Here is a 17,498-nt window from a genome sequence, read left to right as displayed (position 1 = left end):
TATTCAGGTGGAGGGTTTTGCTATTCAGTCCTGGAATTTCTCTAATTACCCAGATATCTCTGAGGAAACCAGTGATTCCTCTAACAGACGTAACCAACTGGAAAACCCTGGGAGGAATCTCTCAAAACCTCCTGTTCTCTGTACTTGTCCTGCATGGATGGATGTGCTCAGAGTGCATTTTTTAAATTTTTATTTTATGTTGGAGCATAGTTGATTAACAATGTTGTGTTAGTTTCAGGTGTACAGCAAAGTGATTCAGTTATACATGTATCTATTCTTTTTCAAATTCTTTTCCCATGGGGAGGGGTAAATTGGGAGTGTGGGATTGACATATACACACCACCATATTTAAAATGGGTAGCCAACGAGAACCTACTGTAGAGCACAGGAAACTCTGCTCAGTGCATTTTAAAAGGGGCAGTAGATCTTACGATGGTCTATACAGGCTGGGAAGTGGGGAGAGGAAGCAAGAGTTGAATTAACTCAGTAACTTGGGGTAAATACGGTCTCTGAAGAGTCATTTCTGAGCAGGATCTTTAAATTTAAAAAAAAAAAAAAACCCGAAAGAAAAACGCAATGCAGAAATTAACAACTGAAAAGAGTGAAAAAACGAGAGATGCGCTGTGTTTTCCATCGCCGGAAGAATTTCATGGTTTTTACAAGAGCTGGTGGTTGTGTTCCTGCATGTCCTACAGCCGTAGTGAGCTCTCACCAACCACAGGAGAACAGAATAGAATCCCTGCTTGTCATCTTCAGTGTCTGCCTGACACGTTCAATCACGGTGGTGTGGCCAGTGAAAGCAGACCTCGTGTTTATCTAGTTATCTGCGAGTGCTAATACAGAGCAGGTCCACCAGATCCTGGGATTTCCTGCAGCTTTGGAGAGCGTTCAGAGGGCTTCTTAATTATTTCTGGTTATGGGAGAAGAGGGAAAGCATGAGTAAATGAAACACACTGATAATCAATAACTTCAACTTTTTTTCTCCCAATCAGTAAATAATCAAGCAAATAGCTTTTAATTTCACTTCTCCTGCTACTTTTTTTCTTGCCATGATCCTCTGTTGCAGTGCCAGTTATTTGTGAGCTCATCATTTAAATATGATCTTCATGTTAGGAGCCCATAACTAGTGGTGATGACAAAAGTATAAAATCAGTCAGATGAACACTTACAAAGTAATATATTTTGAAAGAAATTGCATAGTATTTTAGCGAGTATAAGTAAGATAAACTGTCTAGAGAAGGGGGAGATTTCTTCCAACAGAGTAGTAATCACCAAAGATTTCATGAGGGAATCAGAAATTGATCTAGGCATTGGAGAGAGGACATTTTTATATCGGAGGCTTGGAGGGAGGAGGGTGTCCTTGGAGAGGAAACAGCTTGGGCAAAAGCACTGAGAGTTCACGGATTGATCAGACTAGAATATGGATTTTTGCTGAGGTGCAGCGGAAACTGAGTCACATTTGATGTGGTGGGACCAGTTAATAGAAGACCATAAAGGTAGACAGAGAAATTGGCCATGACATGGAGGCTGTGGAATCATGGTAGATTCCTACGTAATGATGCTAGAGAATTCTTCCAGCAAACAAGGAACTAGCCAGAGAGAATGGGCAGAGAAGACTGAATCTGCCACACAGTTCAGAATCAGCTCCTAAATAATTTGTGATTACAAAGACTGTGGAGGGTAAATGAAAATAAAACTGAATTCAAGACATATATTTTGGGGGGAGGTGAAAAAGGTTCCAAAGCATATGATCTATGAAGAAGGAAATAATGAAAATGGTCTTTGGAGATGAAAACATGGGACGTGTCTGGTTTAGTGAAAAGAAGGGTGATCGTGAACTCTAATGACATGTGTCAACTGCTGCCCGGCAGGAGAGAGCTGTTCCGGCTACTGTCCTGGTGGGCATTTAGTCCACACGGAGTGGCTTGATGCCTGGGTCTCAGGAAACATATATGTGTGGTATCCAAAACCCATAGAAGCCGGTTTCAAATAATCGCAAGGCACGGGTTTTGAGGGCAGCCCCTTGCCCAGTCTGTGGGTTGGAGATTGAATCCATCCATCCACATGTGTCGTCTTGCAACGTTTCTGTAGTGTAGTTGTCAGCACGTTCGCCTTACACATGTGTCATCTCTCCTTATTCTGGCTCACTCAGATCCGTGGGATGTGGGCTGCATGCAGCTGGCCACAGTTTTTCCCTGGCAGAGAAAGGATAAGGCTGGATGAGGGTGGGTGGGAAGGTAGGAATGCAGCTATAAATAGCTTCTAAGAACAATGGAAATGCTTTGGGAGCATGCCATGTAAAAAGGAAGCCAAAATTTAAAGAGAGGTGGAAAAGAAATGAATCACCACCAAAAATAAAAACGTAGATTGTGGGCTTCCCTGGTGGCGCAGTGGTTGAGAGTCCGCCTGCCGATGCAGGGGACACGGGTTCGTGCCCCAGTCTGGGAGGATCCCACATGCCGCGGAGCGGCTGGGCCCGTGAGCCATGGCCACTGAGCCTGCGCGTCCGGAGCCTGTGCTCCACAAGGGGAGAGGCCACAACAGTGAGAGGCCCACGTACCACAAAAAAAAAAAAGGGTAGATTGTCCTCTCTCTCCCTCTCCCTCCCTCCCTCTCTCTCTCTCTCTCTCTCTCTCTCTCTCTCTCTCTCTCTCTCTCTCCCCCTCTCTCTCTCCCTCTGCCTGTCTCTCTCTCTCTCCCCCCCTTCTCTTCCCTTGCCTCATATATAAGTATATATACCTCTATGCACACACTCACCACACGCACGGCAGACACAAAGCAATATTTGCAATACAGCACTGAGACAAAAGCAGATTGCCGAACAGTATATAAAAGACAATTCCATGTTTTTGTAGGTAAAAATGATCAATTACTGTCAATTTCATGTAGTTTCCTGCTAATATGTGTGTAAGCATATATGTGTGCACGTAACCTTATATGTATATAAAATCACAGAGGAAAAAAGCCTAGACTTGTATATATAACAACATAATAGTGGTTATCTCTTGGTGGTGGAATTATGGGGGGTGGTTTGCACTTATCTGTATTTTTTTGATATGGTAAGTGTAAATAATAAAACTGATTTTTTAAAGAAAACAATTTAAAACACTATTAAAAATAAAATTTAAAAAACACTTGCACATCTTTAGCCTGTAAATACACAAAATCACTATAGGACTGAGTTATAATTACCATCAATTTCTATTTACCCAGAAGGTACCTCTTGGTGTATAAGTTAGACCCTGGGAAAACCTGTGATTTTCCCAAACTACAGCTCAGCTGCCACTGGCTCAGAATTACATTTCTCTTCCTGCAAGAGAAAATGGGCCCTTCTGTACACTCCAGCTACCCCAAAGCCTCTTGGGAGGCAGAGAGGAACTGGAGTTGAGTACACAGAACCCCAGATTTGTTGCCAGGAAGTGGCGGTGCCCTCAGTAATCACAAAAACACAAACCCCTATTAGGAGTTCTTGGAGAGGGGCCTAAGCATGGGTATTTTTTTTAAAAAAAAAATCTCCCCAGGTCATTTGAATATGCAGCCCATGTGAAGAACCATGGCCCTAATGAATTAATTTACTAAGGGGCCATTTGAACATGGCCTTGGAGATAGGTAAAAATAAAACAGAGAGGATTTGGTTGACCAAGGCCAGTGACTGCATGGCCCTGAGCCTTGTGAGAAAATGATTATGCAAACAGAATAAAAGAACGTGAACTGTGGGTGGGCCATTCTTGCAAAACATAGCGAGGTTGGTGGTAGCCCTCTCTTGAGCTCACGGTAGAACAATCTCTAATCAGACATTTCAAGCTGGGAAAAATGGTCTCTGAGAGCAGCTTGCTGACAAGATACTGCTTTTCAGAAAATACAGCAGAACTCAATGTTGATGCCGATGCCAGGGGACTAAATCTCTTGGGCACCAGAGACTTCCAGCCTTTTCTGTGAGACGATGCAGGCTAATACACGTGCTGGATCTCAGCATAACACACGCGATGGTAGAGGAGCGGCCCTTTGAATAATTTTGACTCTGCTTTCAGAATTCATTTCAGGTGGATTTCTGTGGAACGTCTTTGGTAGTTATTCTAAAGATTTATAGGAGTGAAAGCAGGGTAGCACAGGGGTCTTCCTTACATGGCAGGAAAGGGAAGTTTCGATTTGCCCTTGGTGTCAGCAAGCAGAGGACAGGATTACGCACATGTTTCTTAACTCCCGTTCAAGGACCCCTGAAATTCACTAGAGTTTCCGATTTGGAGCTGTGCCTTGTCTCCACGCAGTAGCACGTGAGTCACTGTTGTCCTCTGAACAAGTATGATGATCATATTCATAACATGTTCAAGTTTTTATTCATCAGCTGCTATGTATTGATGGCTGAACATGTGCTAGCCTGAGGCTGCATGACTTCATGGTTATCATGTTTAACCCCCCGGGACCAAGCTTCAAGGCCATTTTTATTCCCATTTTACTGTGGGGAACACTGAGGTCACAGAGATAGATGAAGACGATCCAAGATTTAAATCCATTTCTGATCCTGAGAGTCTGCACTAATCCGTGTCAGTAATGACGACGCCGGAGCTGGGTGTCATCAGGTCAGAGCGGAGGATGCTCTCTTCTGCTGCTCTGTGCCTCCATGTGGCCCCCGCCCTCTATCTGGGGACTTTAGCCCTGGGATTTTCAGCTCCGTTCACTCTGTCTTTTTTTCAGAGCTGTACCGGGTAGAACTCTACTACCCCAGTTTTTTTCACATCTTGGCTATATTCGATTTGTTTTTCTGAGGAGTAGTTATACGTCTCACCTGTTTTTAATGGAGTTTCATTTTGCTACCTGGCATAATCTTCGTTCCTGTGGTTTAGAAGGAAGAAAATATTGTTAAGCTCAGCCAGAGTTCTAAACAGATGTTCTGCATGTCTCTTTGTGTTGTCCTAGCAATGCATCACTCTCAGATGTCTTAGCCTTGGCCTGCCAGCATGGCTCTGCCCATGCCAATGCTTAGAGCATACGATAAGCAAAAACTGAAGTCGGGTTAAAACCACCAAAGTCGTTTTGTTCTAGTTCTTCAGTGCATTAGCATCTGGACTTCGGGCGGGACCACCTGCTCTAAGGAAACTAGTATGGCATTGAATCTGTGCAGTAAGGGAAATGCAAGGTTTTGGTTTTAAGAAACCTGACTGTAAGAATCTGAATATGATCCTATCAACTTGAACACATTATTCTATTTTATGAGGATTTCTTTTTTAAAGAAAGATTTGTCAGATATTAACTGTTAACTTCCCCTCATTGTAAAAAAAACAATGGTGGCCCCTTTGCAAAAGTGTGATCTACACACAACTTTTATAAGCTACTTCCATCACAAATCAGATGGTAGAACACACAAGAGTTGTATCTGGAGCACACGGCAAGGGTTTTCTGTCAAAATCAGTATTAAGTGCAGGGAGTGGGTTAGGCTAAGAGATATTCCGTGAGGGATTCGGAACCTAGCTGTGTCTGTCTGCCTGCGAGGGGTTATGGTGCAGTCAGCCAGGTAATATTTATGAAGTTCTCCAATGTGTACTGTGCGAGATTTGCTTCAGTTAAAAACATAATCCAAAATGACAGGATCTCACCCCGCTTGGCTCGCCTTCAGGCAAAGAAAGGAAGGAGGCTACACAAGGTGACTTTTCAAGGTCCCCTGCCTTATGGGAGTCTGTGAATGCTTAGCAACAGCCCCCGTGCTTGTAGTCAGACTGTTCCATCTACACCCTAAGAAGCCGCGAATGAGAGGGATGGTGCACCCTGCAAATCCTCTGGAATTTGACACGGTGTCAGACCTGGTCTTCCCAGGTTTCTGCGTGGTGGTGGAGTTGTGTTGGCCTGGGATGGGACCAGGGGCAGGAGGAAAGGTTAGTGGAGGGACTGTGGTGTAAGACAAAGCAAGCCACAGGCACCACGTCTCCAAGTGATTTGCAAGATGATTGCAAAATATTAGGTGATGAAAGATGGCAGGGGATGGTGGATGAACGGCCAGCCATGAAGAGGATGGATAAGAATGTCTGACTTGCTTTCGAAAAGACCAAGTGTCTTTTCTCTGTATCCATCTCATCTGACCGCTGCCCTTCTCAATAGCATGATTAAAAAGGACACCTTTCCATTAAGAGAGATCATCCACATTTTAACAGATGATCAAGATCTGAAACAAAAAAGTGTGATTTCTTCAAAATAAACCTTCAACACGCTCACAATACCGTAGCACCTATACCCAACGAGAACGGAAGAAAAGCAGAGTTTGGAACATTTTATCCAGACCGTGATAACTGCAAACCAATGCAGGATCCCTTTAAATATTTATTCATGGTTCATTTTTCTATCATCATATATAGTGAGATAGCATCCCTTACCTGAGCAGTCTTCTGGCTGTATATAAAAAACGGACAGGCGGCAAGCTCACTGCTCTCATCATGCCGATAAGAATCTAACAGATGCAAGAGAAAGAAACCAGTAAGCCTGAGGGATTTTTTTTTTTGAAGGAATGAAGCAGTTATCCTAGAAAAATATTGCAAAAGAGAAAAATTTTAAAAATTAGAATGAAAAGGATAAATATGAATAACATAACCCGTATTGTCTGCAGAAAGAGAGAAAATGTTTCCTTTATGGAGGTAGACGTGAAGGGATATAGGAAATATATCTGTTCCGTGTAAATTATTAAATGCAACTTTCTTTTCTTCTCTTTCTTTCTTTTAGATAAAAAACCTCTTCATGAAATAAAACCCCAAAGTAAGTTATTCTTCCTCTTGTGAATATCACTTATTCTCATATTTTTGCTGTTGTATTTGTTTAGGAGCCAAAGAGAATTGAAGTTCCTTCGAAAGATCCAGGGCTTTCGGGGGGCTTCTCATTGGGTTTGGAGTCACATATCAGAGGTTTAAATGGAACAGAAATATGCACACCCCCTCCCCTCCTTCAGAGTAAAAGTAAACCTCTCCTCTTGATTCCGCCTGCCGAGAGCAGTCCATTTACCTGCAAATGTCATCTAGGACTCTTATTTCTGAGGAGATTTATCTCATTAAAATTAATAACTATTTGTCAGTACAGGCTTTCATGAGAGCAGCCTTGGGCAATAGCCTGATTACAAGACTCTCCACCTAGGAAGGGGCAGGGGGTGCCTAAGAGAAGAACCCTGAAATCCATGGCAACTGGGTAGACGAAGAACCAGTATTCCACAGTGAAAAGGCCAGGAATTGAACCTGCTGGGTGGGTGCTGGCTCGACGTCTCTGTCCCCTGGCTTGCTTCCTGGAGACGCCTTTGCATTCTCTCCATCTTACGCATCCGGTAGATTTGGGGGACGGAGCACAGCTTGAATGATTGGCAGCTCGGCATTCAACCCCAGGGTGCTCAGCCCCGGCTGAAACTGAGGGCCACCGGCGGCCGTTTATAAATCCCGATTCCCAGGCTGTACCCCAGTGAAATCAAAATGGGAAGAGGGGATTTAGAACACAGGAATCCCTAGTATCAAAAGCTCCTCAGGTGATTTCCATGTGCAGCTTGGATTGAGAACTATTTTTCTTAGAAAAATAGTTCTCGAGGGGCTTCCCTGGTGGCGCAGTGGTTGAGAGTCCGCCTGCCGATGCAGGGGACACGGGTTCGTGCCCGGGTCCGGGAAGATCCCACAGGCTGCGGAGCGAGTAGGCCCGTGAGCCGTGGACGCTGAGCCTGTGCGTCCGGAGCCTGTGCTCCGTAATGGGAGAGGCCACAACAGTGAGAGGCCCGCGTACTGCAAAAAAAAAAAAAATAGTTCTCGAAACTTAGATAAGCGACCCCATGCATCAGAATCTTGAGTTATGGTGGGAGCTTGTTAAATATGCCCCCCCTCAGAATAGAACAAATTAATTTGAACACCCAGTGCAGGGGCAGCTCCTGAGAATCTACATTTTAATATGTTCCCCCAATGATTCTCAGAAATGTGTAAAGTATACCACGGTATCATATAGACGTCAGAGTCCATATAGAAGGGCATCTGCATTGCAGCTCTTAGCAATGGTAGAAAGAGACAGCTCCCTAGCCAGTTTGGTTTGTAAAGCTTGTGAAAGACGTTCTTGACCAGTATCTCCTATTTGGGTCGGAAATGAATGGCTTTTGATCTTTTAAATCCTAGGGTATTAAAATTCAAATAGCATGGGAGAGTTAACAGCTTCGATCAACCACCTTCTTTGAAAGAATTAAGACCCTGTGAAAATAGACAGAAATCGGTGCCTTGGGATGGGGGTCAGGTGACATGAGAGAAAGATGCAGTAAAGCTGTGATGTTCATACTTCAGATGTTGCTTCAGGCAGGCTTGAGATAGAAAGATGCCGTAACTTCTGGAGCCTGAGAACTTTACAGAACAACAGAAACAAACCTTCTTGTTTTCCCTGCTGTCTGCTGCCCATAAAGTCGTTATTGGGACTTAGGCAGTAGCCCTCCGGAGTCATGCATGCTGAATTTGGAACTCATGGGAAGACTGAAGGTGGGGAAGCCTGATGGGGGGGTGTGCGTGTGCGCACGCATGTGAGGGTGGAGGAGAAAAGGGGGCACTGGGTGTTCAGCTTGTGTCTGGGCCAAGGCCTCAGAGGGACTGCTGGAGTAAGTGGTCCCCCAGGGCTTCCTGGTCACAGAGCCTTCACCCTCCGCTGGCCCCCGTGTGCCGCCCAAGCAAGATTATGGGTATCCATGTGGCGGCCAATGGGAGAGTTCCTCAGAAATGCATGTGTGTTTTTGAACATTAATTCCACGCTCAGTTTGTGAGTCCTGTGCCATTCTAATTTGGGTGCAAATTTGGGTACATTCCAGCCATAAGCCCCACCGTGGCTAGTTCTGGCCCTCGGGGACTCGTGAATGAGGTTTTGCTTGGGGTTCTCGCTCCTCTACACCATGCCTAATTGCTGGATACTGCCACGGAATCGCTTAAACTGTTTTAATTTGTGATTTCCTAAAAATAAAACCTTAACAGAATCGATGTGATTGCAAAAGGCTCCCAGAGGCATCGGCTCCGGGTTCTGGAGGCTGCACGGTTAGGAGTGCGTTATATGAAGGCGGGCTGCGGTGGTTCGTTGAAAGAGAGGGGCTTCGCTGAAGATTCCGTGAATCATCACTGATGCAAAATCAAAGTCAATTATGAAGATAATTGAGAAGCAACCTGTTCCTATATATAGCTGTGCACATGAGCCTCTGCCAGGCTGGTTGGATGGAAGCCATCCCTCGGAGCCTCCCGGGCAGATCCGTGTGAGGCGGGCTGAGGATCCGGCTTTGAGTTGCGGGGAGGTGTGAAAAGAAAGTGAAATCTTAAGATGCCTGTTGGCAAATCTTAATGACAAACGGGGGGAAATATGTGCACAGCATCGCTCCTGAAAGCACTTATTGTAAATGAGATAATTTAATCAATTACGTTTCCTAATGTACTAAACCGAATGTTTCATTTTCTGCTTCTGCACGTCTTAAATTATCTTCAGGTGTTTTCGGAGATTTAATCATAGTTAATAGAAACTTCATTACCAGCAAATGTGCTTTCAATAAATGTTGTGTAACAATGTCAGGAAGTGCAGTAAAATATAGTAGGTTCTGAATGGCAAACATGTGCCCCCAGAGTCAGGCTGGAAGATGGATGGTCATGTGCAGGCAGACTCCTGGCTTGGGGATGAGGCTATCTGAGGGGCTGTGAGCCCCCAAGGAGCGACTGCTTCAGTAAGTGCACCTTAGGGATGAAAAGGCTTCAGCTTCCCCCTAGAAAATAACTCAGAACATATTCTTTCTCCATCTCCTTTCCACGTAGCTGTTTTGTGACTAGTAGAAACGCACGCTACACAGGAATCCCATTAATCGTTCTAGAGTCAGTTACCTCCAGGACTTCGCCAGTTGAATGTCTCCCAATAACCTGAATCTCAGCTTTTTCAAAATTGAATGTGTCCTTTTCTGTCCCTGTTTTTAACCCAGGCCTCTTCCCATCTTCTCTAGTTCAGTGAATACTATGCCTTTAACTCAGCTGGGTCCCACACTTGGACAGCCTCCTAGACCCCTGTCTTTTTCCTCTCCCTTCTCCAGCTCAGTATCCAATGAATCACTACCGTCTAACCGTTCTGCCACCTACATAGATCAAGTTCACCGACTTTCTCCATTTTCCCTCTTGCGCATCCATCCCTCCTTTCATTCAGCAGCTATTCATCAAGTGCTTCCCATGGGTTAGGACATGTTCTAGGTGGTGGAGAATCAACACTTGAGCCAGACAGATACAGTTTCTGCTCCCACAAAGCTTACAGTGAGGGGAGATGGAAAAAACCAGAAAATAAGAGTGCTCAGTGCTGTGGAGGTGGTGACGTGTTGTGAAGAGGAATAAAGCAGGATAAGGGGCTCAGGCGGGGATGGAGGGAGTGTTGCTTTTTTGTACAAGGTGTTCAGAGAAGGTCTCTAATAAAATCACATTTAAGAAGAGACCTGAAAGAAAACAAGGACAAACATTCTAGATATCTGAGAGGAGAACATTCCAGGCCAAGGGGACAGCAGGATGCCAAGGCTGTGTGGCGGGAGCTTGTATCCGAGGAACAATTAGGGCAGGTATCTGGAGCAGAGCGGCAAAGGGAAGAGTCATAATAGCTCAGGTCAAAGAAGTGGGGCACAGGGAAAAGCTGCCACGTGTATCATAGGCCATTGTAACGACTTTGACCTTTCATGTGAGCGAGATGGAACGCCATTGAGGGTGTTTATTCACAGTGAATAGTTTCAAGGATAAACTCTACCTGCTGTGTTGAGTGTAAACATACAGGGAACCAGAGCAGAAGCAAGAAAATCTGTTACAATGATCTATTGTAACAATAATCTATTAAAATAATCTAGGCTGTTACAATACCCAGGCTGTTATAATAACCTAGATTCAAGATGACTGTGGCTTGGGCCAGACAGAATGCATTGGAAATTGTAGAAACGGGCCATAATCCATGATAGATATCTTTTGAAGGCAGAGTCAAAAGGATTTGCTGGTGGATTGGATATAGAGTTTGAGAGAAGGAAAAGCATTAGGGATGATTCCAGAATTTGGGCTACGCAACTAGAAGGATGGACTTGCCATCACCGATCTGGGGAGAACTTGGTTTACCACATCTGGAGGGAGACTCAAGGGTTCAGTCTTATAAATGCTAGATTTGAGATACTTCTTAAACATCTAAATGGAGAGGTTAAACAGGCAGCTGAATATATGAGTCTGGAGGTCAGAGGAGAGTCCTGGCTGGTGACATAAATCTGGGGCTTGTCACTGTCCAGATGATACTTAAAGCCATTAGGCTGAATGAGATCACCAAATAATGAGTGTGAATAGAGAAGGTATCTGAGGACTCAGTGCTGGAGGACATCAACATTTAGACGTAGAGAAGGTCAGAAGTCACTGCAGAGGAGACAGAAAAGTAACAGCCAGTTGTAGTAAGAGAAAAACCAAGTGAAAAGAAAAGGGTATCCCAGACAAAAATGTTTTAAAGTTCAGGCCACCTTTCTTCCTAACCAGGATTTCTACCATTGCTTCCTATATCCAGTCTTGGCTGACATCAATTTATCTGATCTTTTGAAAACATCAGTTCTGGTCACATGACCTCTGTGTTCAAGCCTTTTCGTTAGCTGACCATTATTTTTAAGATAAAGTCCAAAGTACTTAATGTTTATGATCTGGTCTGAGATGGCTTTTCTTAAGCGTATCAGCTTCTCTCAAGCCCCTGAACCATTAGGTATTTTCCTTCCTACCCTCTCACCGTTTCTCGTATTCTTCAGCCAAACAAAGATTCTTAGTTGTCTGAATACCCTGGGCCCATGTTGGCATAAAGTTCCTTATACGTTCTGTTACTTCTGCCAGAAAACTTTCTCTCCCCCTAATCTTAACCTGTTGAATTTGTCCTTCCTCCAAGTTTTGGCTTGGGTCTCACTTCTGCAAAGCATTCACCATCTTCCCCCCAGCCCCCAAGTCTGAGTTAGTTACTCCTGTAATTGGCTCAGTATCAAGCAGTTTCCCTATTTCTACACCATATGTTCATTGCCTTTATCCCAGGCTGGATTCCCTCTCTGCTAGACATAATTCCTGCCATCTGGTAGATGGTATAGGATCTTGTTCACCCTTATGCTTGTGGCGTTTACCACTGTGCCTAGCATGTATTAGATGTTCAATTCATACTTGTTATTATGGTCTTACATCTTCCTGCTAACTCTGCACGGAGCCTTTTATTGTTAAGGTGAAAATAAAGACTTTGCTTCTTTATATTTATTTTAACTCATTCATGTAGTAGATATTTATTGCACAATTATTCTATATAAATAGTCCTGGCCCGGTGACGTGTGAAGGAAACAGTAAGAAAGGCTTCTTCCCCACAACTTCAATACAGGGTAGAAGATAATAAAGGATTTGAGAAGAGGGGGAAGTAAGGAGATAGTTTTTAATAATCATCTATTCTGTGCCAGGTAGTTTTTAATAATCATCTCTTCTGTGCCAGGTGCTAGGTTAAAGTCCAACCTGGCTGCTTCCCAGAATCATTTCTATCAAAGAATGACCCAAACGTGTCCTTACGTCTGAAAATTAGGTATTTCTCGTCTCCTTACTAACGCTCCCTTCTGCGTCTTTTCCCCAAGTACACTGCTTTCATCCATAGTGGAACGATGTGGGTTCTGGGAATACACATTCTTTATGATCCTCATAGGGTTAGGGAACTCCTCAGAAGATGCACAGTCTGCACTGGTAATTTGGACCATTCTCTTTCAGGCTATGTAGACCTGAATGGTACCTTGAACCCATAGAACGATCTGCGACTTTGAACCATAATATCTTTAAGTTCTCAATAGACTTCTAGATTCTTCTAAACTAACATGAGGCAACTGGCATCAGTGCTAATCTTCTAGCCATGATGTAAAGCACATTTTTTTTCTATTTTACCCAGCATTTTTCTTCATCTCCTGCTGATTATTTTCCATTACATAAACAGCACTTCCCACAAATTGCGTGACTTGCTTTGTCCTTCAGAATCACTCCTACTGCGAATCAATTCAACCCATGCATATGTGCAACATTTATCATTTTCTTACTACTTTCAATCTTTTTATTACCTAATTTTTATTCCATTGTAAGTGTATACCTTTTCTTATTACCATTTTCAAGAATATCATTGACCTTACTGGACGTGATGGGATTTCGTTCATTCAATACTTCGGAACTAAGCACAGACACAGTGAATAAGTGACGGACCAATATGTCCATCAGCATCAGAGGAACCCAGGGTACTCACTAAAAATGTGAATTCACAGGCCCCATCTTTCCACGTGTTAGTGTATTCAAAGTTAGAGCTTATATCTTTAATTTCCAGAATAGAAAATGAAAGTGAAGTCATTTTCTCAAGGACAGGAGTTCAAATCCTGCTTTTTGACTCTATTTCTCATTTTACCTTGGTCTTCGTATCTGACGGGAAAAAACACAGTTCTTTTTGCAGTCTGAAGGTAGACTTACCAGATAAAATACAGAACCCTTAGTTACATTTGAATTTCAGATCAACATTGAATACATTTTAGCATAAGCATGTCCCAAATATGGCATGAGAAATACTTCTACTAAAGTTATTCACTCTTGATCTGAAATTCAAATTTAACTATATCGTATTTGTATTTGCTTGATCTGGCAACTTAGAAGGAAGAATAAAACACGTGAATGTGCATTATCAAGAAATATTTTGGGGGCTTCCCTGGTGGCGCAGTGGTTGAGAATCCGCCTACCAATCCAGGGAACACGGGTTCGAGCCCTGGTCCGGGAAGGTCCCACATGCCGCGGAGCAACTAAGCCCATGCACCACAACTACTGAGCCTGCGCTCTAGAGCCCGCGAGCCACAACTACTGAAGCCCGTGCGCCTAGAGCCCGTGCTCCTTGATAAGAGAAGCCACTGCAATGAGAAGCCCGCGCACCGCAACGAAGAGTAGCCACCACTCACCACAACTAGAGAAAGCCCGCTTGCGGCAACGAAGACCCAACACAGCCAAAAATAAATAAATTAGTTAATTGATTAATTAATTAAAGGAAATATTTTTTATAGAATAGATTATCTTTACTGTCAATCTTGGAAGGACGGTTAGAATTAAAACAAATATTAGAGGAGAGAGCCTTTCAGTGAAAGCAAAAAGTCTGAACAAAAAGAAGTCTACTGAAGTACAAGTTCTACTTGAAAAAAGTGGATATGGGCAGACCTCATTTTATTGTGTTTTGCTTTCTTGAGCTTCACAGATACTGCTTTATTATTTTTTTTTCTTTTTACAAATTGAAGGTTTGTGGCCACCTTGTGTTGTCAGATGATGGCTACCATGTTTTAGCAATAAAGTATTTTCTAGTTAAGGTATATCCATTGCTTTGTTCAGACATAATACTATTGCATGCTTAACAGACTACAGTGTAGTGTAAACATAACTTTTAACTGGAAAAGCAAACAATTTGTGTGACTCACTTTATTACGATATTTGCTTTATTGTAGTGGTATCTTTGAGTTATGCCTGTAGCCAGATTTAGCCAAAGAGTAGGGTCCCTATGGATGAGAAATGGGCAAAAGCAGTTGAAAAATAGAATGGGGCAGAGCAGAAAGTGTCTTGAGCTGTAAGGAAAGTCCCTGTTGGAGTGAACTCAACACCTACTAGAGAGTTATTGAAAGGTCAGTGCCAGAACCGTGTTTGGAGAGAGTAATCCATGTGTAAAGTGGTTCAGAGTGAACGAAGACTGGGGCCTCGGTACCAGGTAAGATGAGACTGTGCAATATGGGTGCCTCCTGTTGAAACAGAGATGTGAGAGGCACTGGGGATCCGATCAGTAAGGCGTGTCAGTGGTCTGGGGAAGGGGTCGATGGAAAGAAGAGGAAAGATGACTCTCCGTCTCAAGCCTGGTCTCTGGTGATGTCATTACTAGAGAAAGGGAATTCAAGAAAAGAAAGTATCTGAAGAGCTAAGAATGGTGAATTCATCAGTCAGATGACAAATTTGAGATGTTAGCGCAACACCTAGTTGCGTGATGGTATTATCCATCGAGCCGGAGGAAATGTTGGATGAGGTCTTCACATACGCGATGAGGCAGGAGATCTTGGTTTGAGACTGTTTGTCATCGGAGGAATAGTTAGCGCTGTCTGCGTGTGAGTGATGATCCGATTAGATGAGCAAGAGGGGCCAAGAACTGAGCTTTAAAGATCTTTTATAGAACTTTGAGAAGGAAGGGTAGTTCCTAAACAATAAGAAAAGAGATGTTAGGAGAATCAAATTTAAGGGACTTTTTCTTTCCCCTAGAGGGAGGGTTGGCTATTCTTGTGTTTCTACTGCAGAGCAGTGGAAAAGAATAAGAAAAAGAACATTACTACTAATGGAGTGTTTGAGACCAGTCTTCAAGAGGAAACAGTGGTTTGTGCAAGAGCCAGACTCTAAAAGGGTAAGAGAACAACCAAATAAGACAGAAATAGTGAACGAGTTACACCATTATACAGCCTGGCAATGGGCTTAGACACGTGTAAAAAGAAGTGAAGCAGGTCTGTAGGTTCTGATAGAGGAAAGATCTACAAGATACTGTACATGGTGGGGGCAAAGAGCAACATACAGGAAAGGAAATATAATTTAGAAATATAAGGATAATAGAATTTTTCGAGTAAAAATGGTAAAAAAAAAAAAAAAAAAAAAGGAAATTTACTTTTTTTTCCCTGAAAGATCTCAAAGAAAGATACTATCAAGAATGGTTACTTTTATTTTTTTCAATTTTATTTATTTTTTTTATTGGAGTATAGTTCATTTACAATGTTGTATTAATTTCAGGTAGACAGCAAAGTGATTCAGTTATATATACATATATATCGGGTTTTTTTCATATTCTTTTCCCTTATAGGTTATTACAAAATATTGAGTAGAGTTCCCTGTGCTATACAGTAGGTCCTTGTTGGTTATCTGTTTTATATGTAGTAGTGTGTATATGTTAATCCCAAACTGCTAATTTATCCCTCCTCCCCTTCCCCCCTTTGGTAACCATAAATTTGTTTTCTATGTCTGTGGGTTTATTTCTCTTTGGTATATAAGTTCATGTGTATCCTTTTTTTTTTTTAGATTCCACATATAAGTGATATCATATAGTATTATATGTCTTTCTCTGTCTGGCTTAGTTGGAGGATAAATTTTCTCTTGGTGTAGTGTAAATTTTTATAGTTCCTAAAACATTTTCTCATCATATGCATGTATTCTATTTATTCTTTTGTTTCAGCAGGACAGAGGTTAAGTGGTTAGGGAAATTATGGAACATGGATCACGAAAGGTTTAATGTTAAGAACAAATGCTTTGGGCTTCCCTGGTGGCGCAGTGGTTGAGAGTCCGCCTGCCGATGCAGGGGACACGGGTTCGTGCCCCGGTCTGGGAGGATCCCACATGCCGCGGAGCAGCTGGGCCCGTGAGCCATGGCCGCTGAGCCTGCGCATCCGGAGCCTGTGCTCCGCAACGGGAGAGGCCACAGCGGTGAGAGGCCCGCGTACCGCAAAAAAAAAAAAAAAAAAAAAAAAAAAGCTTTAAGTTCTTTTCAACAAAGAGCTAAGGATTTCGTGGATGTGAAAAGATACTGCATCTTTGCAAGGTTTATCAGAGAGTCGGGAGAAGGATTTGGGCGGGAGGTGATTAGGGAGACCAGGCTGTGTCTGCAGGCAGAAGGCAAGGCTCATGTGTGGAGGCAGAGTTGAAAGATGCAAGGCCGAAAGGGAATAATGAACGAAGCCAGGCCCCCGCGGACGCAGGAGAGGGCGGATCGGAGCTGGCCTGACACAGAGGAGCAGCTGTTCAGGGAACAGGGAAAAGGAAAGGAAAAATGTGGGAAGGAGCAGAGGAATTCTGAGTTGTGGAGGAGGAACTCACATAGGAGGGCCTCTGTTTTTTCAACTAGAAAAGGGGCTAGTGAGAAGCAGCGGTGTTGAAGAAAGGAAACAAAGTTCAGAGTAACTGTGTTGATGAAAAGCGTTATTTGGTCATAGGACATGAAGACAATAATTATTCGGCTGCAAGGAAGGCCCCGGTGAGTTTGCAAAGCATTGGATTTTTGGTGATACCCACCAGTCTAGTTGGTGAGTTTCTCCAGCGGGGCAGGTTGACCTCAGTGCAGGGAGCCACCCTAATGGTTAAGCTATTTGGGAGTGAAGCCAGATGGGTGTCCAAATGCTGCCTTGGCCATTTTCTCATGGCAAAGCCTTGAGCAAGTCTCTATCTTATCTGCACCTAAGTCATCATCGTGAAAGAGGAAATATAATACCTACCTCAATAGACTTGGTTGTGAGGATGAGAATGTGATCACACCTGTAGCTCTCAGAGAAGCAAACACAAGCTTAGTGCTCCTTTACTGGGTTACCCTTGCCAGCAAGAGGTATTGTTGCCGAAATTCGGCCTGTGTACACTGGTGCCGGATGAAATCTCAGAGACAGAGTTGGGGATGAAATAGAAAGAGCGAGCCTTGTTGCTTTGGCAGGCAAAGGGGACCACAACGGGCTAACA

The 17,498-nt window shown here is 43.3% G+C and overlaps 1 protein-coding gene across 3 annotated transcripts in view; it reads left to right on the top strand.

Moving 5' to 3' along the window:
- UNC5D (unc-5 netrin receptor D) overlaps positions 1-17,498 on the top strand; it is a 603,365-nt gene that overhangs the window by 495,992 nt on the left and 89,875 nt on the right. Inside the window, exon 8 of one of the 3 annotated variants that reach the window (XM_060001379.1) lies at positions 6,709-6,741. The exons of the other annotated variants lie outside the window; for them this stretch is intronic. Coding sequence (XP_059857362.1) covers positions 6,709-6,741 — 33 coding nt within the window. The remainder of the gene's footprint in view (positions 1-6,708; positions 6,742-17,498) is intronic. 3 annotated transcript variants of the gene reach the window in all.

Source organism: Delphinus delphis, chromosome 21, assembly GCF_949987515.2.
Source record: "Delphinus delphis chromosome 21, mDelDel1.2, whole genome shotgun sequence".
In the NCBI taxonomy this organism is placed as follows: Eukaryota; Metazoa; Chordata; class Mammalia; order Artiodactyla; family Delphinidae; genus Delphinus; species Delphinus delphis.
This window is presented reverse-complemented; position numbering and strand designations above follow the sequence as displayed.